The sequence below is a fragment of the Cherax quadricarinatus genome, chromosome 15, assembly GCF_038502225.1.
Source record: "Cherax quadricarinatus isolate ZL_2023a chromosome 15, ASM3850222v1, whole genome shotgun sequence".
Taxonomy (NCBI): Eukaryota; Metazoa; Arthropoda; class Malacostraca; order Decapoda; family Parastacidae; genus Cherax; species Cherax quadricarinatus.
Window position 1 is genome coordinate 21,502,519 of NC_091306.1, and position 27,494 is coordinate 21,530,012.

General features: G+C 42.2%; 1 protein-coding gene across 3 annotated transcripts; it reads right to left on the minus strand.

Annotated features, from left to right (window-relative positions):
* Window positions 1–201: 201 nt before the first annotated feature.
* LOC128698335 (proteoglycan 4) lies at window positions 202–21,520 on the minus strand. 3 transcript variants are annotated; one of them, XM_070085208.1, is made up of 6 exons: window positions 21,413–21,516; window positions 19,802–19,981; window positions 14,352–15,704; window positions 9,346–9,411; window positions 939–1,055; window positions 202–363 (listed from the first exon to the last, which is right to left on the minus strand). In XM_070085208.1, exons 1-6 carry the CDS (start codon window positions 21,491–21,493, stop codon window positions 217–219), a joined length of 1,944 nt encoding a protein of 647 aa, XP_069941309.1. In that variant the 5' UTR covers window positions 21,494–21,516; the 3' UTR covers window positions 202–216. The 3 variants fall into 3 exon arrangements, with proteins under 3 accessions (XP_069941309.1, XP_069941307.1, XP_069941308.1); XM_070085206.1 differs by having other exon boundaries at window positions 14,172–15,704; XM_070085207.1 differs by lacking the exon at window positions 19,802–19,981 and having other exon boundaries at window positions 14,172–15,704; window positions 21,413–21,520.
* Between the last annotated feature and the right edge of the window lie 5,974 nt (window positions 21,521–27,494).

Genomic DNA, 27,494 nt, shown 5'->3' on the forward strand with positions numbered 1-27,494 from the left:
ATGTCTGGCAAACTGTCCTGTGATGTCACTAGACTGCAGCATCAATTTTTTGATCTTCGAACCACTGAAAGGGGTAATTTATATCCAATCTCACAGTGTACGGAGATTTAAAACAAATGCTACAGGTGCCAGGAAAGGCGGCAAGATTGGTACTGAATCAGTGTGAATCACTAATTCCATATACCGATGACAATGTGTACTTAGACGTGAATGATGTCAGTGAATGCAGCGAAGGCACGAATGTGTTCTTACCTTGGGCAAGATCCTGGCCAGAAGCGGGATGCCCTCGGGGATCTCGATGGGCAACATGAGCGGTGACAGGCTACCATTAGTCATACCCAGATGACCCTCCTGCAGCGCCACCTGCCGGCACGCAGCTCAGGTCATGCCAGGGTCAAGAGATTGTGCGTTACCACAAGGACAAATCTTATACTATGGTAATGAAAAAAAAAGTCACAAGGAAGGCGAGTCGTTCGAGAAAAAGAAGAAACTAAATCTCAAGATATAAAATTACACAATTTGGACGAGTCTAATCACTTGACTAGAACTGTCACGTCACATAGCAACACATATGCTGCTATGTACTCAACTATGCAATATTACGGAAAATAGATTAAGATTAGTGTATTTTAGAATAAATCATTGAGTGATATGCAAAGGGCATAACATCACGTCATAATATGTATGAGGTGTACATGATAGTGTACATAACTCATACCTAAAAGATAATGAGGTTTTAAATCCAGGATAATTAATATAACTGAAAAGATCTTAATTGCAAGTAAATGTAGCGCTTTTTACAAAAATTCTGGCATTATTTAAGAATGCTTACTACCATATCAATCTGAAAATGTTATGTAGAGCAGTACTAGCAAAATCGCAATTCCAGTCCCATAAATAATGCAAGTATATCTAATTCTACTATTCCCCTGTCATACCTGTTGGAATTGCGGTTGTGGCTGCGGTTGCGGTTGCGGCTGAGGCTGCTGTGGCTGTACTGGTGCCTGCTCTGTGAACTTGACATCCGGGACTGTGATTGGCACCACATCCTCGTACTGTTCATTAACGAATGGAAAAAGAATATTATCAGTACACCAGTAAATATTTGTTGCTAATTATTGCCGCCTAACTGTCAGGGTCAGTGCGCTCCCCCAATGCTGGTTGTGACCACAGTAGTACAAGGACTTACAATTAACCATCAGAGTCACTGGATATTACAGAATGGAGTAATTTCGTAGAAAACCTCACCTACTTGATGCATAAAGTACATATATTCAGGATTTTAGATAATTAAGTATAAAGTAATTTGTCATTTTCTGTAGTGTCAGTACTGAGTGCGTGTTAGTAAGTAGTAGTCCTGAGTTGTTAATTTGTGTACCTGCGAAAATCACCTGACGAGAGTCAGTCATAAGATGATTGGCTCAGTGGCTCATTAAGAACAAGTTTCCTCGACTCAAGGACACAGTATGAGCACATTGTCCTCTTCGCTTCCGGGCCGAGTGGACGTGCTGCGCAGGCGCTCCCGATTCAGTTGATTTTCTACGCAGTTTGCCTGTTTTGAGCAATCAAAATGGCGGACAGACATGGACGCAGGGTGAATACTGTCTGTGTGGAGCTGGTACGTGGTGCCCTGAGTAGCTCTACAATGCAGGTACTTCTGCCAAGTATCATCCGCGATGTGTACGGCATACCAAACGACGAGTTGTATGGTGTAGCAGTGAATGGAGTGTCCAGGATATTCATCAAGTTCAAGAGTGCTGGGTTTTACGCCAGCATAGTCGACGTGTTTCAAGAAAAGAGGATGACCGTTAATTCTGCAGTGGAGGTCTGCCTACATGACGTATCAAGCTATGTAACGTGGGTAAAGGTGAGAAATGTCCCCTTTGAGGCCTTGGAATATGATGTTGTGGAGGTATTCCGTAGGTATGGCAAGATCCATTCGGCAGAGTTGGGAGTGTGGAAGGATGGGCCTTATATGGGGCTGCCAGAGGGGTCTTTCACATTGAAGATGACATTGAGACAACCTATACCATCGTATGTTCTGATGGAAGAGTTCAGAACACAGGTTTATGTATATTATGCAGGACAGCGTCGGACATGTAGGCTGTGCGGGTCTTATGACCATATGGCGGCCCAATGTCATCAAAAGGCAGGGACGGAGGGAACAGGTGCCAACAACTGTGGAACGACAGCTGCTCTCCTTGGCACCTGGGACAGGTGAAGCTGCAAGACAGGCGTCTGGAAGTTGGAGTGAAGAAGTAGACAGAGCAGAGTCGGAGTTGGGAGCGTGCGCCACGTTACCTGTGGGAACTGTATCTGAGCGACCATCTACGGATGCGACTGTTGACAGAAGTGACTTACAACAGGAGGGTCTGTTGGACGAGGTCTTGAAAGACTTCTTGGGGAAGGTGGAAGACAGTCAGGAAGGGGAGAAGGACGGGAGGGTATTGGAGGGGGTAGCAGCTGCACAGGAGTGTGAGAACACCTTGTGCAACGAGAGTAAGCAGCACACGGTGGTGGTTGAGGTGCACCAGGAGGACATGGATGCCGAGGCAACGTGTGGAGGTGGCACACGTAAGCGAGCAGCTGGGACGTCTGATATGGAAGATGTCTTAACGCCAGGGCAGAGATCTGGAAAGAAACCTTGGAAGACCGGGCTAGAGCTACAGGGGAATGGTGGCACAGGTTCTGTGGTGCTGCAAGGGTCCAAGGAAAAGGGGAGGATCGGAGGTCTGGATAGACCAAGTGACAAACGTGGCTATAGTCAACAACCACGTCTTTCGAGCAACCTTCAAAAGCAGCGGGGAAAGCCGCCTTTATTGTAATAATTCAAGGTGGTCACCATTAATGTTAACGGCCTTAGAGCTGAGATTAAGAGAGTGTGGATGGAATGGTTTTTAAGGAGATTTGATGTGGATATACAGGAGCATAATTACAAGTTTGGATGCGAGTTGTGCTTGAAGGGATATAAGTTATATGTGAGTGGATCGGTGAGGTTAAAAGGGGGGGGGGGGTTGCTGTGGCTGTGAAGGAAACCAGTCCCTTGCGTGTGTTGGGGTGGGAGGAGGGTGGGGGTGGAAGGGTGGTGCGGGTAGAGGGAGAGTGGGGTGAGACAAGGGTTTGTTTTATGGGAGTATACATGCCGGCGGATGGAAATGCAGCAGTTAAGGTAACTTTCGTGAGGGATGTTTTGCTTTTTTATTTGAGAGGATTGCCTTTAGTTACTGTGATAGGAGAAGATTGGAATTGTGTCATACGACAGGGTGATGTGGAACTGAGGGAGGCGGGGTGTGTGTTGGGGTTTTTACGCAATGTGTTGGGGGATGTGGGAGTTTTAGATGTAGTGGGGAGGGGTGGTTGGAGGATTGAGTATACATTTGTACGAAGGGGTTATGCTGTACGACTGGATAGGCTCTATGCTACAGAGGCAATACGAGTTCTGGGAGTTAGGACCCTGGATGTGGGGTTTTCGGACCACAGGGCGGTTATTGCGGATCTTGATTGGGAGGGTATGGTTAGGATACACACTGGTTATTGGAAATTAAATGCGAGACTTGTGAAGGGGGAGGGGGTGAGTGAGGCTTTTGGGGATTGGTGGCACTCTTTTTGGGGATCAAGGGATGTGGGGTTGTGTGTCTTGGAATGGTGGGAGAAGCGAGCTAAGCCAGGTATTGCTGGATTCTTTAAAAATAGGGGACGGGAAGAGGCCAGGTGGAGGTATGGGTTACAGAATTATTTGGAATGTCAGCTGAACGAGTGTTATGAGGAGGAAGTGGGGAAGCAGTATGGGACTGCGGAGCAACTTAGAGGTAGACTGGCGGAGATACACAATGACAAATTTGATGCCGTGCATGTGAGGGCAGTATTGGAGGCTGTATTGTGGGGGGATAAACCTTCGGGAAGTGTTTTAAGACGTTTTAGGGTAAGGCAGAAGGAGTCAACTATTTTGCAATTAGAGGTGAGCGAGGATATGGGTGGATATCATAAGGGACAGGTGCTTACTACTACATAAGGCATGAGTAATTATACTGGTTTCGAGAGAAATGGAGAAAGGGGGGGGGGGAGGGCGATGCTTTTGAGGAAGTGTTGGAGGGGGGGTGTGGGTTAGGGCAGAAAGAAGTGGAGGGGATGGAGATGGGAGGAGCGATTAGTGTGGGGGAAGTTGAGGAGGCAGTGTTTAGCATGAGTACTGGAAAAGCACCAGGCATCGATGGGATTTCAAATGATTTTTACAGAGTTCATTGGGAGCATATTAAGGCTTGTCTGGTGGAGGTCATGAATTGTATGCTGCGGGAGGGCAAGCTAAGTCAGACACAAAGTATTGGAGTGGTGGTGTTGGTTCGGAAAAAGCAAGTGGGGAGTGTTTTAAGTGCGTATAGAGCTATCTCACTAATGTGTTCTGACTACAAGATTTTTGCAAAGATATTAGGTAATAGGATGAAGAAGGTAATTGGTGGAGTTGTACATAGGGGTCAGATGGGTATACCGGGACGAAGTATGAGAGTTGGGCATGGGCGCATAAGGGACTTTTTGGAGGGTTGAGAGGGGAGAGGACTTTTGGGTATTGATTGGGAGAATGCATATGACTGTGTGAATAGAAAATTTTTGAGGGCTTGTTTGTTGCGTCTGGGGTTTGGATTGGGAGTGGCGAGGTGGGTTGATACGCTATATTCAGCGGCTATGGTACGGGTCCAAGTTAATGGCAAATTGGGAAGGCTGGTTAAAATGGAGAGGGGATTACGGCAGGGGTGCCCTCTTTCACAAATTCTGTTTGCGTGCATGCAACATCCGTTCTATGGGCTCGTTGAGGGGGTGGGAGCATTAAATGGGGAGAGGGAAGGGCGCTCAGGCATTGCGGGGTATGTGGATGATACCACTATCCTGATAGAAGGGGTGGAGGGATTGCATGCTGTGGGGAGGGTGTTGGGGATTTTTGGTGAGGTGTCGGGCATGAGAGTAAATAGGGCGAAATCGAGTTTACTGGAGGTGGGTGCTTGGGTGGGGGGGGGGCTTGGGGTTGGAGTTTGGGTGGGCAGTGGTGGATAATTTGAAGCTTTGTGGAGTTTTATACATGGCGAATGCGCAGGAGGTTAGGCAGGTAAATTCAGAGAGGGTAGTGGAGAAAGTAGTGAGTAGATTAAGGGGTTTACGGGCGGGAGATGTCACATTACAGCAGAAGGCGGTAATAGTTAATTCGCTGGTTTACAGTAAGGTTTGGGGTATAGCGGAAGTGTATCCTTTGAGAACACAGGACGTACAAGAAATACAGAGACGAGCTATACGTTATGTTTGGGGTTTTGGGAGGGCATGGCTGAGCAAGGAAGTGGTGATGTCGAATGTGCAGAGGGGGAGTGGGTCTTTTAGCACTGGGGCCGAGGGTGAAAGCAATATATGTAAAACAGTCATTCGTTAGGGCTGGAGGGGAAAGAGGGGTAAGAGTGGGAAGGTGATTGGGGGATGTGCGGAGATGGTGGGGAGGTAAAGAGTTAATTGAATGTGAGGATATGCTGAGGGTTTTGTTATTGGTTAAAGATGTTGAGCGACTTAAAGTGGGGCGTTTGGTATCATTGAGTGGGAAGAAGGAAATCCTGCAGGGCGTATTGGTCTATCCATTGTATGATTGGGGAACGATATGGGAAGACTTCAGGAGGCTCAGGTTAATGCCTAGGGTACGTGAGTTGGTATACAGATTCATGATGGGGATCCTAGCTTCAAAAGCAGTTTTGAGTTTAATGGGTTTGGTGAGGGAACCGTCCTGCAGTCAGTGTGGTGAGCTGGAAACGGCATTTCATGCGGTTTATTTTTGTGAAGAATTGAGGGAGGTACGGATATGGTTGGCGAGGGTTTTTAGTCTGTTGGGTGGGGGTAATGTAGAGACCCTGCGAGCTTTAACAGAGGTAAAAGGGGTATCACGGGAGGTAAAAAGGGCGATTATGTATGTGGTAGTGGATTTTCTGTATATTTCCTGGGGAATGAGAGATGCTGGGGGTAGGATTCGAATCAAGGCAATTGCAGCGCGTATATACAGGACTGCTGGTAGGAACAAACTTATTTATGGGAGTCAGTGGGGAGCTTGTTTTCCAGAGAACTACAGAGAGATTACAGTCAGTCGTCTCCTGCAATTGGTACAGTGATAACCATGTAGGGGACTGGTTTTCTTTGGTAGTCGGGTTTTCAGTGGTGGTGGCGTGTATGGGAATGGTTTTAGCGAAGAATGACAAGGGTGGATGGTATGTAGTGTAACTGATTATGGTTGGGTGATAACTAGTCTGATTCCGGTTGCTGTTGTAGGAATGGAACAAAGTAAAACTGTGTGCACGTGTGAATTGCTTTGGGTATGGAGGTGAATGTAGTGTGTGTGTTAAAAGTAATGTTCTATGTGATAGGAAAGCTCCAGGTGTGTGGCGTTATGTGGAAATCAAGATATGTCAGGTAAAATGGTGTTTAGGGTTAATTTAACTTTCTGGCTTAGATCATAATATATCAGATGAACGATTTCGTGGTTCTTAAACTTTCATGTACAGTAATTTATTTTTTTTTTTTTTAGGGAAAAATAATAATGTAACTACTTTTGGAGTGGTGAGACACTCCTGTGTCAAATTAGTAATGTATCATCTGATGGATGATGGTAAAAGTTTGTATATGTGCCACAAACAATTACGAATAACAAGTGTTGTGTTGTTTCTGTGTACACAGTTTTATAGATAATATTTAAATATGTATTCTCTTAGCTTGTTTTTTAACTTTTGTGTAATGGTTCAACGTTTAATTGCTGCAGGGATGGCACAAGAACACCTGGGTGTTCAAGTGTGAATGGCTCTGGGTATGGAGGTGCATGTGTGTAAATGTAGTGTGTGGTGTATGAATGCAATTTTCTCAACGATAAGAAGGTTCCCTGTGTTTGGAGTTATGAGGAAAACATGATACAATGTACAGTAAACTGGTGACTAGGGTTAATTTATCTTTATGGCTGAGTTCATAATATATCAGATAAACAAGTTAGTGGTTATTAAACAGCTCTCATGTATAGTAAATTTTTTTGTTTTTTTTTTAGGAAAATATAATAATGTACATTCTTTTTGGGGTGGTGATACACTCCATTGTCAAAATAGTAATGTAACATTTGATGAAATCTAGTAAAAGTTTGTATATATCCCAATCTGTTAGTGATATTAGTTTTTTTGCTTCGGGGTGAAGGGGTAAGATTAGTAAAAAAATTTCTGCCAGGATCAGATCTATCAAAATTAACGGTAATCGTGACAAGTGTATGGAAATATAAAATTAACAGCGTGTTACAGAATCAGTTATGGCATTTGTAAGGATTCTGTATGAAGGATTAATAATACATAAATAACAAAGTAGAAAAAATAATGCAGATTGTAGGTTTGGGTCTTCTTTGGTTATAATAATAATAATGATGAATATTGTTATGTTATCTCGTGTAATCTTACTTAACATAGTTACATGGGATATAATGTATAGGGGATGAGGGACAGTTGTGACAACACAACGTTAATCGTCTGTGTGCATTTAGACAATGAGATTTATAATTTTGTGTAAGAACTGATACTGTGTTCTTTTATCTATTTAATGTATTGTGTTGTTTTAAATAAAATATAAAAAAAAAAAAATATGAGCACTTGGCTCTTCACCATTGGTGTACAGCAGCTAAGATAAATATCTTCTCAAGTATACAACAACCCCATTTTTTGGAGTAAATTCATTCTTGTTATTAAAAAATTGTGTGGGGGTGTTTATGCCGTTAGGATGGGTATCAATGTCCTTATCTGATCCAAGGAAAACAGAGGTAGAAGTTGTGGCAAGCTCCTGGTGCAGTGACTGAGTAGCAGGCAACTCCGTAGAAGCCGTATCATCCAGCTGTCTTATTGGCAGTGCAAGTGAACAGTGACGTAATAGGGGTTTAAAAAACCACTTGCAGCAAAAGGAACTTATCAAGTAGGTGAAATGTCGTAATAATAAAAGTGTCTCTTTACTCTTTACCATAACATGACAAGGTGAAAGGAGGAAATAAAAACACTGGTAGCAGAAAAACCCTTTCTTACGATTTGTCATGCATGGCTGTGTAGCGGTAGCAGCAATGTTGGCACTCTCTTGCCGCATTCTCATTTTACTTTTCTTAGGGTTGGCAAGGAGCAGCAGCTGATTAGCTATGCGCTGATAACTGTTAAGGTCTTTGTTGGCAACTAGTGGGGGGATGGGGAGGGTTGTCGCTGTGAAGCAGTTTCATACTAAAGGTCTGATCATGATACGTGGTTGAAGGTCTCTTGTGTTTGTCCCTACAGTGTTTTGGGCCATTTGTTTAGACCATATGTCGACTGGAATGACAAGTACATACTCGTCCTTAGTGGCTAATTTGCCAACTTCATCTGCAACCTCATTTTCTTGATACCAACATGGTATCAAGTAACAGCTAAGGATTGGTTTGCTTTCCTGTACTCAAGATGGGAGTTTTTCCGACTTTTCAACAAATCGCAATTTACCTACCAAATCTGATGAGCAGCATCATAGAACCAGTGTCTTAATTGTAATTAGTATTATTTCAGGCCTTAAACGCAGATTTGAGTCACCAACTAATTTGTACCCTTTTCAAGTTTCTCTGGAAGCTAGCAGTAAGAAGATTTATTTACAGCTGCATAACATTTTCAGAGACAATAAAGCAATGAAATCTCAAGGTCTCAGTGAAGAGGTCACCTTCCTCAAGCGATATTATAATAATGAACGTTTTCACCTAATATCACAATTATATTGAGTATTTTTGTCAGTGTACCCGTAACTGCATATGTGACTTCAGGTGAACGCACCTTAATTACGTTGAAGCTGGTAAAGAATTATCACAAGTCTACTATGGGAAATCTCGCCAAGATTAACATCGTGTAGTGTGCTTCCTTAGAGAAGGCAAGGAAAGACGTAATAAAATAAAAAAGTATTCAGGTATCTAAATTTATATTTATTACCTTATTTTGCTTTCATTTTTTACACAGTTAAGAGAAGCTCTCAAGAATCAAAATGGCCCGAGCCTCACTGGACCCCTTGAGACAGCCTTTTTATTAATACTTGTGTAAGGTTTAAATAAGCCAATAGATTGCTCGTGGGTCATTAAGATTGTAATTTATGTGTACACTAACTCAATATAATGCAATAGCTAAGAGTGTTTAAATAAACTAGCAATGTATATACACTGAGAAACATTTCCTAGCATACGTATCCTGTGAAAGATTGTAAATACTACGTATAAATTCACGGTTGAAGTTATGTAATACTTAATATAGATAAATATTACATAACCTTTCATAACAGTGAATTACAGAAAAACTGTTTCCTTACCGTGATGGAAGTTTTCTGGATCTTGTAAGAGCCCTTAGGTCTCCAAGTGTGATGAAGAACGCCGTCCTGAGCGTAGTAAAACTTACATTAGTTCACCTTAAAAATCATAGGGTGAAAATTTATTATCAGATGAAGTTTATTTTTATATTGTGTGTGTGGGTGTTTAAGCAAAGAATTTTGTAAATATGGAATTTTGTGTTTATATACGCACATGTGTATTTTAAGGTATTTATTTCATGCAAGATTTAATATGAAAAATATTCCAAAGAAACGCGTGATAAATTTGAATTCAATTAAGACTGTAAATGAGAAAGGCCGAAATTTACTTTCATTTATAATCTTAAATTATATTGCAATTCTTAATATATCGTATCTCTAGAATAAAAAAACTGATAAACACACTTCTCCGGGTAAAGAATTAGTAGCCTAGTGTTATCCAAGAAGCCAGTAGACTCCATTCCCATTAGGGTCCTGCCCCAGGATGTCACCAACAGTTGGCCAATACACAGGTCATATTCCGTGCTAGATTATTTTATGAGAAAGAACTAAACTCAGAGATAGAGCGTCTGAGGAATGAGAGGAAATCAGAAACAAGCCAAGAAGGGAAGTTCAAATTCCTTGGATTAAGAGCCCTTCAGCAGCATCAAGGTACACTCATCTGGAAGAGTATCATGGAATTAACTGAAAATGAAGCCTTCCTAAGCTCATTCTAGTAAAGAGGTTTCAAACTTTGTATTACTTAAGACATAATATCAGCAGTACCCTCATAATGTCCACTACCTGTCTTACACTAAGACAATCACATCCTTCAACTAGTATACATAACATTCTGAGCAGGAACGTTAAATATAGCAACAGAGCACTTCTACGACCATCACTTTAGACTGCGGAAATTACGAAGTCCGAAAGGAAATGTATGTCGTGCCGAATAGGTAAAATTGGTCAATTAGCAAGAACTCATTTAAAATAGGTCCTCTAAAAATTTTCTTTTATACGTTTAAAGATATTTCTTTAATTTATGCTAATGTAAAAATAAATTATTTTGTACCAAAAGAACCTTAGAAAACTTACCTAACCGTATAACACGCTCAATTTAATTAGGCTAATCCTACTAAATATATTTTAGATAATTTACAATAATTTAATTATAAACAAACAATAAGATATATTTTTTTCGTTAGGTTCAGATGATTTTTGCGAAATTATTGCATACACAATGTTTAGCTTGCCTTATTCGGCAAGAAGAGCGTTGCTATATAAACCAAAATCACAAGTTTTACTTATTCGGCACCACGTATATAATTTTTTTTATTTACTTGTTACACTCCATTATGAGAACTGGAAACTTTACTTTCTGTGCCCATTCTTGAAAACTTAAGGAACGAAGGCACAAGGAACACTGCAGTCGGTAGGTAGGTAGGTAGGTAGGTAGGTAGTGATATAGGATCCGACATCGTCAAGGTAATAACCCAAGAAAAAACCAACTGCTTTCGAGTCCATGTAACTCCTACACAAAATATCAACAATGGGACTTGACCCACTTGCCTAACTTCTTGGAGAATGACTGATCCAGCTAGAATATTTTTGCATTCATTGTTGTGTGCTAAATCCTTACGTAAGGTGTCATACAACGCATGTGGGAATGGAAGCCTTTCATTATTAAAATAAAAAAGAAGCGCTAAATCACAAGGGCTATACAGCTGGAAGCCTTTCAAAAGGTTCGGTCCAAGGAAGGAAAGTAAAAGTCCAATCAGATAAACAGCCCCCTCATTGAGAGGATTAGCCAACTGTAGCTAGTTTCCGTACACCGCAGTTGTCCTAGCCTATCAGTAAAAAAAATAGGGACCTGTGTGATAGCCGACCGTTGTTTGTCACATCCAGGGGAGGGGGGGGGTGAAAAGTGTTAGATAAGTCAAGTCCTTTTGGAAAGTCATTCTGTGAAAACGAAACAAAAAAGGTCATATAGGGAACACCTTCAACACAAACTGCTTTGGAAGGTGTCAGTTAGACATTTTGGTTTACAACACACTGCATTTACATTGTCTCTATGTATTTTCTTGTAATATGTATATATAAACAACCACTGTGAAAGAACAGTGAAATTCCAAGAGCTTTCGTGACTACTCACATTATCAAGGAACAATGATTGTTCCTTGATAATGTGAGTAGTCACGAAAGCGCTTAGAATTTCACTATTCTTTCACAGTGGTTGTTTTGTGTGTGTGTGTGTGTGTGTGTGTGTGTGTGTGTGTGTGTGTGTGTGTGTGTGTGTGTGTGTGTGTGTCTACTAGTTATAATGGTTGGTGTATGGTGCTCAAAGCCTATCAACTACATGAGGGTCATTAAAAATACAAGTGATGTGTTCACAACTAAAACAAGAATACTTTTATTCTCAAAATAGGGATTAAAGTAAGCTCAGTGTATACATACACACCAAGACATACACCTCTCAGGGTATATATCCTGGAAAAATTATGTAATAAATATAATGTGTGTGTGTTATAACCAATACATATCAAATATAAAGTATGTACATATAATTTTACTAGCTAACTAAAAATGTTAGACCTACTATTATATATTAATGCACTAGTTACTTTATTAATCATATTTATCATTACCTATAATTCAATAAATTATTTATGACTAAATATATTTACAACTACGTATACATGTTTTACGTTAATTTTGCACAGTTATTAGCATGACAAATGGTGCATTTTTTTTAAGGTCACGAAACTGGAATGACATGAGGAGTGTTCTGTAACTTGTTATTTGGTTGGCGTATTAGAGTTCAAGCGACTGTTTTAAGGCCTTACAATAGGTTGCATACGGCTGTGCACCCCTGTTTAAGAATAAGTTAATCCCTACAGTGGGGAGTAACGTAAACTTTCAGTGTATATACACCGAGAAAAATACACTTCTCGGTGATGCAGTAAATAAAAGGAGTAAAGCAATGGAAGGGGATTCCACACAACTGTTTTCTTTCTGTGGATAACTGGACTGTATCAACTTACCCAACAACAACTTGGGCCCACGTCTGACATTATCCATTTATATACAATAAATTTAAAAGTATTTCAGAACTTGAGTTTGCCCTTCCAGTGGCTTAACTAGGATGATTTAAGGAACTTTGAGAGGATTATCCACAGAGTTACAGGCAGCAAGGTAAGAGTGAGAAGTTGGCAACAGTTACAGACAAACGAAACGCTTCACTGCTGTTCGACACTGTTTCGTTATTCTCGAAGTCGGATCACCTGAAGATTCGACCTCATTTTTGTTTTAATCGCAATAGTACACTAAAACTAACCTAGCAACCTAACCAAGCCTTGCTAAAGTATTGTGCAAATTAGCTTAATTTATCAGAACTATCTATGAATTCGTATAACTTTATTTAAGAGTTTAGTTTGGGGTGGAGGATGAAGGACGAACTTTCAGGTGAAGCTTCCGAGGCTTCGCGCTCCAACTAGATCAGTGAAAACTTAGTAATATTAAATTTTACTACAGAATCCAGAGTGTCGAGCGCCACAGTGAAACAAATCATGTACATGGATGAGTGGAATGAACATATTACTCAGACAATAGTGAGACAAACAAAGGAACGTTCCAATATATACTTTACAACACTTATTTTGAACTGTGGTCGAACGACAGCTGATACACTTATTCTCTAACATCACAAATGTCAGAATGATGAATAAACTAAGTAGATTCAATAAACTTTGTAAACCTGAATGAGGGACGTAACGACAACTTGAGTGTGCACACACGTCATGATCATAACCTCAGTGACAGGTTATTTCCGAAAAAAAACTTAGACCATACTGTGATTAGTGCACAGTAATCAAACTATTTCATTCAGATTCACAGTGTTACAATAATCAAAATATATATATAATATATATATATATATATAATATATATATATATATATATATATATATATATATATAATATACATCAGAATGCATAATAAACAGTCGAGAGCTCATGCTATAGACGTAATGACATGGACTGTCAAGGAAGAGGCTTTGATGATATCTTAGTAATGACTTAGGGTGGTAAAACTGTGACAACAATAATACAGCAAAGCACATTCCTTTCTGACAGTATGGGAAAGCCAGCAAGTGTCTTGCTGCTAGGGATTAATATGGTACATGATATATATATAATATATATCGTTTATCTCATTCCTGTTTAATGTTTTTGTACTGTAAGAAGAGCATGTTTATATATGGCATTTAAGACATTACCACCACTAGTATAGGTATTTATAAGAATTAGTTAACTTTCTTGATTAAAGTTTCTAGTTGATGTTTGTTTATTTCGAGGAGAGTCGGTGGAGGCAGAGTGTCTTACTTCGCGCTACCATAGGTAGGTATGGTGGAGGAGGAGGGCCGCAGAGGAAGGAGGGAATTTATATAATATCGTAGATGTTTCAAAAACAGCAACATTATGAAGTGTTGGAATATATATGATGCACAGGAAAGAAATTTGGGCAATATTACATAAATTATTCGTATATTGTTGTAGTAAAGTATCAATAAATAGGCATATATAGAGAGAAAGAGATCTGTTAGAAGAAATGTTGAGATAAATTACCCTATAATAATCAGGAATCCTGATGACAGAAGAATATATAAAGGGATATAACAACACGCGAAAAATAAAACTACGCCTTGCAAGACTTGAAGGATGCTGACTTGAGTATAGCCTTATAAGTATTTGGAGGGTGAGGGAGGGATGGAACAACAGTCACTGATCACTCTGACCTCAAACATGGGGCAGGCAAGGGTGTGGTGGTGGATCATAACAGCTTCAAATACCTCATCGTAATACTCGATCTCCTCCCCCTCCTCCTCCTCCTCCCCCTCCTCTGTCTCGAATGGTTGGTCTCCCTTGCCAGTCAACACAGGTGCCTCCTCCGGCTCCTCAGCTCTGACATCCATCACATCTACTTCACCTTTACCCTTCTCCTCCTCCACTTGCACCACCAAGGCCAGTACCTCATCCTCCTGCTGCTCGGGGAGTACCACTTGTTCTATTTCGGTGATGATCTCCTGCAACTGATTCCTGATGTTTTCTTGACTGATTTCTTCCACTGCTGGTGCTTGGAGCTTGACGCTGGGGGCTAGGGTCGGCTCGGCAAGAGTTTCCCCGACGGGTTCTGGCTCTGCTTCTGGTAAGGGTTCAGGGACAGGTTCAAATTCTCTGGCGGGTTCGGGTATAGCTTCAGCAATAGGTTCAGGCTCTCTGGCGGGTTCGGGTATGGCTTCGGTAACAGGTTCAAGTTCTCTGGCGGGTTCGGGTATGGCTTCAGCAACAGGTTCAGGTTCTCTGGCGGGTTCAGGTATGGCTTCGGCAACAGGTTCAGGTTCTCTGGCGGGTTCGGGTATGGCTTCGGCAACAGGTTCAGGTTCTCTGGCGGGTTCGCGTATGGCTTCAGCAACAGCTTCAGGTTCTTTGGCGGGTTCGGGTATGGCTTCAACAACAGCTTCAGGTTCTTTGGCGGGTTCGGGTATGGCTTCAGCAACAGGCTCAGGTTCTCTGGCAGGTTCGGGTAAGGTTTCAGCGACAGGTTCAGGTTCATTGGCGGGTTCGGGTAAGGTTTCAACAACAGGTTCGGCTTTGACGGGTTCTAATTTCGCAACATCTTCTTGCTCTTTATCAAGTTTTGGTTCCTGAATAGGTTCTGGTTCTGCAATGGGTTCTGGTTCTATAATAGGTTCTGGCTCCTTAACAGGGTCTGTGACGGATTCTGGTTCTGCAACGTGTTCCTGTTCCTTCACAGGTTCTAGTTCGACAACAGGCAATGCTTCTCTAACAGGCTCTATTACCGCTTCTGTTTGACGCTGTGCTCTGGCTTCCTGTTCTTGGATCGAGTTAGCGTTCTCGTCCACTGACTGAGGTTCTGGCTGGGTCACTGCCGGAACGTCAGCTGGCATTTCCGTTACGGACTGTTGTGATAGGTTGGCGCCCGCGATGGACTGCAATTGACTGATACCTTCGAGTGATTGAGATTGGAAGCCCTCGATGATCGATGACTGGCTGACGCTCTGTAAGGACTGTGATTGGCTGATGCTCTGTATGGACTGTGATTGACTAACGCTCTGGATGGACTGTGACTGATTGACACTACTGATGGACTGTGACTGGCTGACACTCTGTGATTGGCTGAGGGCCTGGTTGGTTTGTAAATGACTGAAGGCCTGGGTTGCTTGCGATTGGCTGATGTTCTGGATGGCCTGCGATTGGCTGACGCCCTCAGTCTTGCTTCCCAGGATGGCTGACTCCACGCGTACAGCAGACTGGTGTGAAGCCTCCAGGTGAGACGTCGTCTCGAAGCTCCTTACCGTGTGCTATCAACCAGGAGATAGAGTCGTTACTTTCTGTTCACAACCTGGTTAGCGCTAACTATAGGGATAACAACAATGAAGGGAGAAGTTAGTGCTGTTGCCAAACTCAGTCATTTGGTAACCATCCTCCCTGGCATGTAGCAACGAGAGACTGGTCGTCACATGCAAGGAGCGGATTGGTTAGAGCGTTTGTCAATATCAAAACGGCAAATGAATGGGTTATCTTTGGCAGGACTAGGGTGTTAACTGTGGGTATTCCGTCACACCTGAAAATACTAAAATAAAAAAAAATGGTCCATTATGCTACGGTTCTTTCTGTATATAAATATCTATGGAGAGTCTACTCTGAAAAAAGCTACGTACCTAAAATTGGTCTTTTCTGAAACAAAATGTTAATACATCTACTAGGAAGAGGAACTTCTTAGTAAAATTAACAAAGGTTACCCATTATAAAATACTTTAAGTTTAGTTTAATTTAGATTGAAAGTGTCATCCTCTAGATTCCTCTTCCGTAGGTTCTGGATGGCGTCTCTCCCAGCGTGCAATTCCAGATATTAATAATAAAAACATTATTACATACAAAAAACAGCAAAAAAACAATAAGTTAAAGTACCACATGCAATCAAAATATGAGTGGCCATATATCCGAAGTTTATAACTTGGATTAATAAAATATATCAACGTGAATATTATATTTTTATTGTAAATTAAAAAAAATAAGAACGACTTATCCTTTAGTAAAAATTACATAACCTAGCTAATATTAGCACAACTTTATTTAGTATTATATATGATATTTGCTAGATTAGATTACATAATTTGATAAATTATTTTCACGAGATTGAAGTCAATATATGGAGTATATATACATATATATTGAGAATTTATGGGGCTAAGTGGGAAAGTTATAGTGAGGGACTTAGTTCTTACACTCGAAAACAAATGCCACAAGTTGGACAGGATGGAAAAAGTGGATCATGCATGATTATTGTTATTATACTCATTAAGAAACGTTAAACTAGTAGGGGTGATATACACCACCTGAAGAGAGGCAATCAGGTTTCATTCATGAAAGAGGAAGGTTCACCTCTAATTCCTTCGCTCCAGAGCCCTTCACCTCGAAGAGTGATCATGCAATAAGTTTTGGGTTGCTGTGGAATTCCAGGCTGTATAGTCCTTGTGGCTTAGCGCTTCTTTTTGATTATAATAATAATAATGTGGAATTCCAGTTTAAATGATTTCAAGAATGATTAGCGCTAAGAAGTTGATGATAGGTAAAAGAGGATTTAGAATCAATGAACGAAGAAATTCAGTATATCACAAAAGTCAATCAAGGTGTGAGAATACTATGACACTTTTAATTATATGTTGGAAAACCGCACTTTATTCATCTACACGGAATATTTTTATCTTTGGACTTTAATTATTCAAATAAGGTTGAAGACGACGACTGTACTCGTGTTATTAACTTAGGATGATTAGTAGGTTGAGGCGCAATTCTTGGAGTATTTTAAAACAATTTAAATATTGAGAACCACCTTCTTCTTGATTCGCCGGTACTCTTCTGGCCCGGGTCTTTTCCAGATGGTGACCCGGCCTTGGCTCCCTGTCTTGGGAGTGTCTGAGACCTTTGTCTGCCATGAGAGGAAGTACAAGCACCTCCTCATCTTCTGGGACCAACAGTACCCAGGCTTAGCCCCATTTCCCCGCCCTCACGGGGCTCGTAGGGAGAAGCTAGACTTCTGGTCAGCCATCTTCCCCGCCCCAGAGGGCTCGTGGGAATGGCAGTCTCACAAACCATACCACGGGCGGGGATAGAACCCGCGATCAGAGAGTAGTAAAACTCCAGACAGATGCGCTAGCCGCTGGGCCAGCTGGCTACAACAAGATTCGTCCAACTAGGAATATTTATACACCATGGAGGAGGAGCTTGGACATGGGTGAAATTCCACAGTCACTTAAAACAACGGATATAGCCCCACTCCATAAAGGTGGCAGCAAAGCATTAGCTAAGAACTATAGACCAATAGCTCTGACGTTCCACGTCATAAAAATCTATGAAAGAGTGCTAAGAAGCAGGATTGCAAATCACCTGGATTCCCAAAATCTGCACAATCCAGGGCAACATGGGTTCAGGGCAGGTCGCTCCTGCCTCTCACAACTACTGGATCACTATGATATGGCCTTGGATGCACTGGAAGAAAATCAGAATGCAGATGTAATATACACAGACTTTGCAAAAGCATTTGACAAATGCGATCATGGCGTAGTAGCCCATAAAATACGAGCAAAAGGAATAACTGGGAAAGTGGGGAGATGGATCTTCAACTTCCTAACAAATCGAACACAAAGAGTAGTGGTCAACAGAGTTAAATCGGAGGCTGCCATAGTGAAGAGCTCTGTTCCACAAGGCACAATACTCGCCCCCATCTTATTCCTTATCCTCATATCAGACATAGACAGAGATATACATCACAGCACCGTATCATCCTTTGCGGATGATACTAGGATCTGCATGAGACTGTCATCTGCTGAGGACGCGGTTAACCTCCAAGAAGATATAAACAAAGTTTTCCAGTGGGCAACGGTAAACAATATGATGTTCAATGAGGACAAATTCCAACTACTCCGTTATGGAAAACTGGAGGAGATAATAACTAGAACAGAGTGTACTACAGACTCTGGCCATACAGTAGAGCGGAAAAATAATGTAAGGGACCTGGGAGTAGTAATGTCTGAGGATCTCACTTTCAAGGATCAAAACAGTGCCACGATCGCACGTGCAAAGAAAATGATAGGATGGATAATGAGAATGTTCAAAACGAGAGATGCCAAGCCAATGATCCTTTTCAAATCACTTGTTCTCTCTAGGCTGGAATACTGCTGTATATTAACATCTCCATTCAAAGCAGGTGAACTCGCAGATCTAGAGAGTGTACAGAGATCCTTTACTGCACGTATAAGTTCTGTCAAGCACCTTAACTACTGGGAACGCTTGGAAGCACTTGACTTGTACTCGTTAGAATGCAGGAGGGAGAGATATATCATAATCTACACTTGGAAAATCTTGGAAGGAATGGTCTCGAATCTGCACACAGAAATCACTCCCTACGAAAGTAAAAGACTGGGCAGGCGATGCAAAATGCCCCCAATAAAAAGTAGGGGCGCCATTGGTACACTAAGGGAAAACACCATAAGTGTCCTGGGCCCAAGACTGTTCAACAGCCTCCCATCAAGCATTAGGGGAATTGCCAATAAACCCCTGGCTGCCTTCAAGAGAGAGCTGGACAGATACCTAAAGTCAGTGCCGGATCAGCCGGGCTGTGGCTCGTACGTTGGATTGCGTGCGGCCAGCAGTAACAGCCTAGTTGATCAGACCCTGATCCATCGGGAGGCCTGGTCGTGGACCGGGCCGCGGGGGCGTTGATCCCCGGAATAACCTCCAGGTAACCTCCAGGTAGGAAGGTTAGCATAGGCACCACTGTGACCACAAATGCAAGCTGCGCTAGCCAGATGGCCCAGTGGCTAGCATGTCGGTCTGGAGTTTTATGACTGATTGCGGGTTCTATCCCCGCCCGTGGTATGGTTTGTTTGCAATCGTGTCATTACGATTTCGTGAGTAATGGCAGTCTTGTAAACTGAGGTGGTAGCAAGCTCTGGCTCTGGCACTTTCCCCGCCCTGGGAGGGCTCGTGGAAATGGTGTCTGTGTTACCCCTCTTAAGAACCTTTAATGATTCAAATACGTATATGTAACTGCGATGACTTACTGTACCAAAGTGTATACCACAATTATTGTACAGTGATTTTTTGCGCCAGGTAAAATATCTGCTGACACTAAGCAACCGCTAGTTAAGTCACCATAATGTTATTTTATATATCTGTATTTAATATATGTAACTTGAATTATGGTACAAATAAAAGTATATATTACTTGTAAGTTGTATATACACTTTATTAACTGAGTATGATGCTGAACTTCTTAGACTTTTTCATTATTTAAATAAGTCAGCCCTCAAGTCATTGATTATTAAAGAAAACTTTCTACGTAACAGAAAACTAGACTTTTAAAGGTATAACTTAGGTATATATATTTACTCACCTCTTGTGTCTCAGGAGTAACAGAATGAGCCATGCTTTGGGTGCAGGAGTAGGTAGAAGTAGCTAGTGATTCCGAATTCGGAGGTGAGATCATAGGGAATTCCACAGAGGACTCAATCTTACCACTTTCAGACAAGACACGAGCACCAACAATACCAAATCCGTCTGTTTCATGCACAGTCTGGAAAGCGATATTGAGAAAGGGATTATAGGAGGTTGGGAACAGACATTAGACATTCCGTTAAGTGGGTTACTCGTTTGCGTCTTGTCGGTATGGATAAGGTAAAGAAAACCTTAGCGTGGAAGGCAAAGATATAAAATATCACGGAAAACCACTATTAGCTGAAGCATCTTATGTAATCCAGTGTAATACTGTAGTATCACCCGACTATCCAGCCGAAGAGGCGACATGTTATGATGAAAATATAATGGGTTCAAATCTTTGTCAATAGTGGTTTTCTATCATATACATTTACGGTGTTGTAAAATTAATAAGATATACATTATCAATGAATTTTAAAGAAAAAGTTGTATATAAATAAATGCGTGGAATATATTACTGTGGTCATGCATGCAAACATGTAAGAGGATCTACGAGCGTGTTAGTACAAGGATGAACAGGTGTGTAACTACAAGGATCTACAAAAGTGTAAGCATCAGTGTGTACACACGAGTAAGTACAAGATGAACAAGTGTGTAAGGACGAGGAAATACAAACAGTGAGAGGCTGCTGGGTGTACATCGTACATCGTACAACGTCACAGGAGATGTTGCCAACTTCTAACTCTCTAGATCAAGTCTTGGGGTAACAACACCAGTGAACTGAAGCCGAGGATTCTACGCCAGGCAGTATATACGAAAAAATTATGAATATAAGAATTATGTGAAGATTGAATAATATAAAAAAATGGAGCACTGCTGTAGGCTCAATGGCTCATGCTAGACAGATTCAATTCGTACCCAACCAAGCAAGATGCCTTGATGTGGGCGAGGGGCGCTCGATCCAAGGAATTGGACTTAACCACCATTTCCTTGGGCCGAACCAGGTTACCTCCCACTTTTCTAGGCGCTGTATGATCCCAACGGGTTTAGCGCTTCTCCCATGTGAATATAATAATAATCACAATAGACCTAAGTGAAATCTATTGTTTCAGGCATAATTTTAAATTACATTTGTCACGGTATTTTACCCAAGTTGAAAATATTTCTACATTCATTTTTGTACTTAAGAAACCAAAGATTTGCTAAACCTTGATTAAACTTGCTAATAAAGTACTGGTGATCATTTAAAGGATTTCTAAAAGCAGATATATGGCCACTAAGGAGGGTAAATCCTTAGGCTATTTCACACCAACTAATCAAGAATAAGCTAAATAATAAGCACCACAAATTCTTGCACCACTAAAGTACGTGACAGTTTATGACAATATACCGAATACAGTTTGTAATATTCAATTTTAGTAAACTAAAAATGGCATAGCATTAGCTGTATTTCACGTCTTTAAGATGCAATCATCAAAATAGAATTGGACATCAGTTATGACTTAAAGTAAGAACTGTTGAGTGGTGAAAGCTTGGAGGGGTTGCATGAGCTCTGGGTTAATGTACGTACCTTGGTGACTGTCTGGGTGGTGGAGCCCTCCTGCCTCACCACCTCTCCCGTCACCATCGTTGACGCCGCGCTGTCTCCCATCTCCCTGTGTTAAGGGTGAAGAGACACCATGTTAATAGTGGCGACTCAAAGAAAATACATGAACCATCACTCGTAGACTACTGCTGTGTTTTCACAGGGCCACGGACTTAACGGTCTAATGATCCCCTAGACTCAACATTCCCACCCGGCATTCAAGGTGTAGGCACCATACTTGCCGCACAGTCGTCAGACAAATTTTAGAGTTCTGCTAAGGAAAATAAAAGAGTAAATGTGCTTCAATGCATTCTTTAAATTAGTTAAAAATAACGTAAACTCAGTGTATACTCCTATACAAAGAGAAGTGCATCTATTGGAATATACTCACTCAGAAATCAATTCGTAAAACATAGCCTGTCCACACGTTCACGGATTACTTTAATGGGGTTGTAGATTAGTTGGTATATTTATTAGTTATATTGCTAGCCCTTTCAATGTGGCCTTGACGACCAGGTCTGGTGCGATATTGACAACCCAGTTTGTTATGATCCTAGCAACTAGATTGGTGTGATCTTAACGACTTGGTCTGGTGTTACATTGCCGACTTGGTATGGTTCTGTCTTGGCTACCTGGTCTAGTGTGAAATTGGCGACCTCGTGTGGGGTGGCTCTGATGCTTCCGGTTACATTCACAATAACATGAATTTTCATCGAGTATTTATTGCGAGTGTAAGGCGTATAAGCTGTAGATAGAATTTAACGAGAAAACAAACCACAATTCATAGCCTGAACCATTTCCGACATAAACTTGGCAGTGATTCAGTTCTCTCTTCCGTTTCACATTTAGTTGCAATATTCTGAGCAGCAATTAAGTTTCACAATTATTATTATTATTATCTAATACTGATGGTGTTTTCTAGATCATGAAACAATCAATAGCCTCCTGAAGCGAGTTTTTGTCATAAACAAAAAGTTCAGTGGTTAAGCAACTACTGGCGTATGGGTTTTTAATCCCTAATTTACGAAAAAGGATCACTGCCAAGTAGCGTCCTAAGATAATGTGTTACAAATTAATTTGTATAGATAAAATTAATAGTAATGTTGATGATCATAGCCGGTGCAATCGATGATACTATGTAGATGTAAGTTTTATTCATGATGTATGGCTATCACAACATAACAGAGGTACAGACATGTATGCACAGGGCTTCTGACCAGCAAAATGTGATCAGTCATGAGGGTGTCGTCACAAAATTCAACTTCAATAACAAAAACATACAATGGGAACAAGTCAACTATGTCTAAATGAAACAAGCTGGGGAGATATCCTAAACAACACGGATCCGAACCTTTGACTCAAGAAATCGTAATGACACGATTGCAAACAAACCATACCCCCGGCCGGGATTGAACCCGCGGTCATAGAGTCTCAAAACTCGGGCTGGAGTTTTGAGACTCTATGACCGCGGGTTCAATCCCGGCCGGGGGTATGATCCGAACCTTTGCCTAGAAAAATAAACTCTGTGGTTCTTGAGATCTGCTCAAGGCACATTCCATTAAAAGAAAGAGAAGATGTAAACTAGAAAGAGAGAGATGCTCCCTATACAAAGGCAACGAATCACAGAACTGCTGAGAGGAGCCAATACATCTGAAATACGAAGGGAGGCACTGATCATTGAAATAGCAAATATCGAACTTAAGCTGAAAGAATCTTACAGGAGACAAGAATCGCAGGAAGAACAAAAAGCCATAAAGGAAACTGAAAAAAAAATACTTATTCTCTTGTACCAAATCTAAGGGAAAAGGAAGATCCAGTATTGGGCCCCTGCTTAGGCGAGATGGGACATACACAGATGACAGCCAAGAAATGAGTGAGATACCAAAGTCCCAATATGACAGTGTTCAGCGAGGCTCTACCCAAACTAAAAGTCGACAATCAAAATGAATTCTTTATGAACGAGACCCAAAATTTGGTCATCTCAAAAATCTCTGTTATTATCCTAACATCACAAGACTTTGAAAAGGCAATAAATGATATGCCAATGCACTCTGCCCCAGGCCCAGACTCATGGAACTCCATGCTCATCATGAACTGCAAGAAGCCCCTGTCACGTGCCTTCAGCATTCTATGGAGAGGGAGCATGGACACAGGGGTCATCCCACACTCACTAAAAACAACAGACATGCCCCACTCTACAAAGGTGGCAGTACAGCAATCGCTAAAAACTACAGACCGATAGCACTAACAACCCATATTATAAAAATCCTTGAAAGGTTCTAAGAAGCAAGATCACGAACCACCTAGATACCCATCAGTTACACAACCCAGGGCAACATGGGTTAAAAGCAGGTCGCTCCTGCCTGTCCCAGCTACTGGACCACTTTGACAAGGTCCTGGATGCTGTAGATGATAAACAAAATGCAGATGTAGTATACACGGACTTTGCAAAAGACTTCGACAAGTGCGACCACGGTGTAATAGGGCACAAAATGCATGATAAAGGAATAACAGGAAAAGTTGGTAGATGGATCTAAAAATTCCTGACAAATAGAACACGAAGAGTAATAGTAAACAGAGTTAAGTCCGAGGCACCTATGGTGAAAAGCTCTGTTCCACAAGGCATATTACTCGCTCCCACCTCTTCAAGGGGGACTCCTTGGCGTGGTGAAGAGGCTTTTGGTCTGAGGAATTAGACCTGTCGGTCTCCTTCCTCAGACCGAACCTAATTATCCCCCAGTCCCCCTTTCCCTATTCCATCCTCCCCTTTTTCCTTTCCTCCTCCTCTTCCCCACCCCTCCCCTTTGCCCTTCCTCTTTTTGGCCTTTGGGATTTTTCCCACAGGCGCGCTAGTTCCTAGGTAGGGAAAGGGTACCTGGGTCCACCCCATTTCGTTGAGGTTCTTGGCGGTGGCGTAGTTTGCCGTGGAATCTGGATTGCCTGGGGACGTCCCGATCCCTCTCTGGTATCCTGGAGGGCGGCTTTGGGTGTCTTTCGGGCGACGGGTGTATCTCTGGAAGCCACCTTTTGGATTTCGGGGGTGGTGGCCGAAGGAGGTATGCTTTGTGGCGGATATACGGCCGCCCTCTCTTTTGTCCACCAAGGTAGCTTGGATTGCTGGTTTACTGGCATGAAGGGTAGGGTATGGCACGGGTTCCATGCTGCATCTGTGCTACTTGTGGTGCTGAGGTCCTCTTGGGCGTGGAGGGAGATTTCTGGCCCTTTCATTCCTCCTAGGAACTATCCCTCCCCAGTCCCCCCTTTTTTTTATTCTTTTTTTATTTTTATTTTCTTTTCTTCTTTCTTTTTTTTTCTTAAAAACAAAAAGAAAGAAGTAACCTAACCATGGAATTCCCAATCCATGACCCCACTACCCCCAGGCCCCTTCTTGTTACCACACCCCGTTCTGACCTCGCCTCACCTTTTGACCACTCTTCGGACTCTCCTAAGGCCCCTGTACCTCTTGCTGGTGCTGTTTCATGACCCGCTTCAGGTGCTGGGGTTTTGACTGACTCCTTTGATTTGTCTGACCTTCACTCTCCTTTGACTATGCTTCCGGCCTCTCCCTCTATGGTGCGGCAATTTTCGAATCGCCAGCCCGTCCCACATCAGACCAACTCCAGTCCCACTCCTAAATGCCAACGACAATTGCCTGATACTTCTTTGCCACCTTCTCGTTCTACTCAGAAAAGACTGACACGTTGTACTCTCCCTTTACACGCTCAGTTTCAGAATGCACAATGGACTAAATTCTTTACTTTACGACCGACTTCCTCTATTACCTATCTTTCCGACCATAGTATTGGCAATGCGCTCTCCGCCATGTTGGTACAGATATTTCCTTTCATGCTCTTAAGAGTGGTACACCCATCATCACAGTCCAGAATGCTACCCAAGCTCATGATCTTTCTCTTCTTTCACATATCGATACTATTCCTATCACTATCAAAAAACATCATTCCCTCAATTCTTGTAGTGGTACTGTCATTCTGTCCCATACCATAGTCCAACAGAATTTCCAGACATGTGGCAATGACATTCTCGAACAGCTGGAACTCCAAGATCTCCCAATTCTCAAGGTAGACACTTATGTTCTTCCTGCCCACGGGCAGAGACGATACCCTTGCAATGTGGCTCATTTAACTTTTGACAGCCATGAACTCCCATCCTCTGTTTATGTAGCAGGACATCAGTTACAAGTTCGAAAGGTGATCCCTACAGCCTCCTCTGCAGCTTCCTCTGCGGTTGCCCCTCCGATAGTCAATCCTGTATCTAACTCTATTGCTGTCCTGGGCTCAGACGTCCCTACTTCAACACCTCAGTCTGTTCTCACTTCTTCGTGTTCTCCCTCACAAACCCTGGTATCGACAAGACCTCGTTCGACACCTCCTCCCAATCGTCCCTCTACTTCTCAGAAGTCCAAAAAATCTCCTTTAACCCCTCCTTCCCTTCCTCCACCTCCTAATTTTACCTTCCCGGTCTCTGTACCTGGGTCTTCCCCTCTCACTGGCTCTGTTACAAGTGTGGAGGTACCCCCCTCCTCGTACTGTGCCTTCCTCCCCTGTCCCCTCCCAAGTTTCTTCCTCTTCTGCCACTGTCCCAGGTTTCTGCCTCTTCTGTCCCCTTCCACACTTCTCCAGTTCCCTCCACCCTTTTGTCCCATCCCCTACCTTGGTACAGTCTATTACAGTTCCAATCTTTACTCAAACTCCTCCTCCTTCCATCTCCAATATTGTCTCCCATACGATGTCTCTGAACTCCGAAACACTTGAAGTAATCTCTGAATATATTGCAGAAACCAAACCATTAATGGACACTGATCCACCCTCTGTTCCTTCTCTTTCCTCTTCTCCATCTGCACAACTCCTTTCTTCACAGCACACCGTTCCTTTGCTGCTTGAACGTTTTCCGCTGCCACCGCATGTGGATTTTTTTAACCCCTCTAGTCCATAGTTACCCTTACCTGCGGATTTCTAGTATCTTTATCATGGCCAATCATGGTCTATTTACAGTGGAATATAAGTGGCCTCAGGGGTAATCGGGGTGAGCTTCAGATGTTGCTCTCCCAGTTTTCCCCTGTTGGTGTTTGCTTACAAGAACCAAAATTACACTATGCTGTTATCTATCCCATCTCAGGTTATAATTTATTGTATTCTTCGGATCCTTTTCCTGATGAGACCTTTAATGAAAGTGCCATTCTTCTACACACTGATATTCCATACCATCAGCTATTTGTTCGTACTTCGCTGCATTACTCAGCAGCCCGTATCCACCTGCATAGGTGGTATACACTCTGTTCTTTGTATCTCTCTCCTTCTCGGGCATTATCTACCCCAGATATTGCCTTTCTTGTTTCGTCATTACCGCCACCACTTCTGTTACTTGGCGATTTCAATGTCCATCATTTCCTCTGGGGGGATCTCACTGTGATTCCCGTGGCATTCAGTTAGAGGCTTTTCTTGCTTCTCACCCCCTCCATGTTTTAAATACAGGTACTCACACCCATTTTGATCCTCGTACTCATACTCTCTCTTGCATCAATTTCTCAGTCTGCTCTTCCTCCGCTGCACTAGACTTCACCTGGTCTGTTCTCCCGGATTTACATGACAACGATCATTTTCCAATCATTCTTGCTTCCCCTTCATATTCACCACCTCTTCGTAACCCACGCTGGCAATTTGATCAGGCAAATTGGGACCTTTACTCAGAACTAACTGTTTTTAATAAGGTTCCTTCTTCGTCCTCCATTGATGAGCTTTTACACCTCTTCTCGTCCTCAGTTTTAACAGCAGCTTCTCAATCTATACCCCAAACCTCGGGCAAGCATTCTCAGAAATGCGTGCCTTGGTGGTCTCCTGCTTGTGCTCCTGCAGTACGTTTGAAACACGCTGCATGGGGCAGATACCGGTACAATAGAACCACTGAGAGACTTCTTGATTTTAAGCAGAAGCATGCGATCGCTCACTGTGTCATCCGTGACGCTAAACACACTTGCTGGCGAGATTATGTCTCCACCATCACCTCTGCTTCCTCTATGAGTGCAGTCTGGAAAAAAGTACGGAAACTG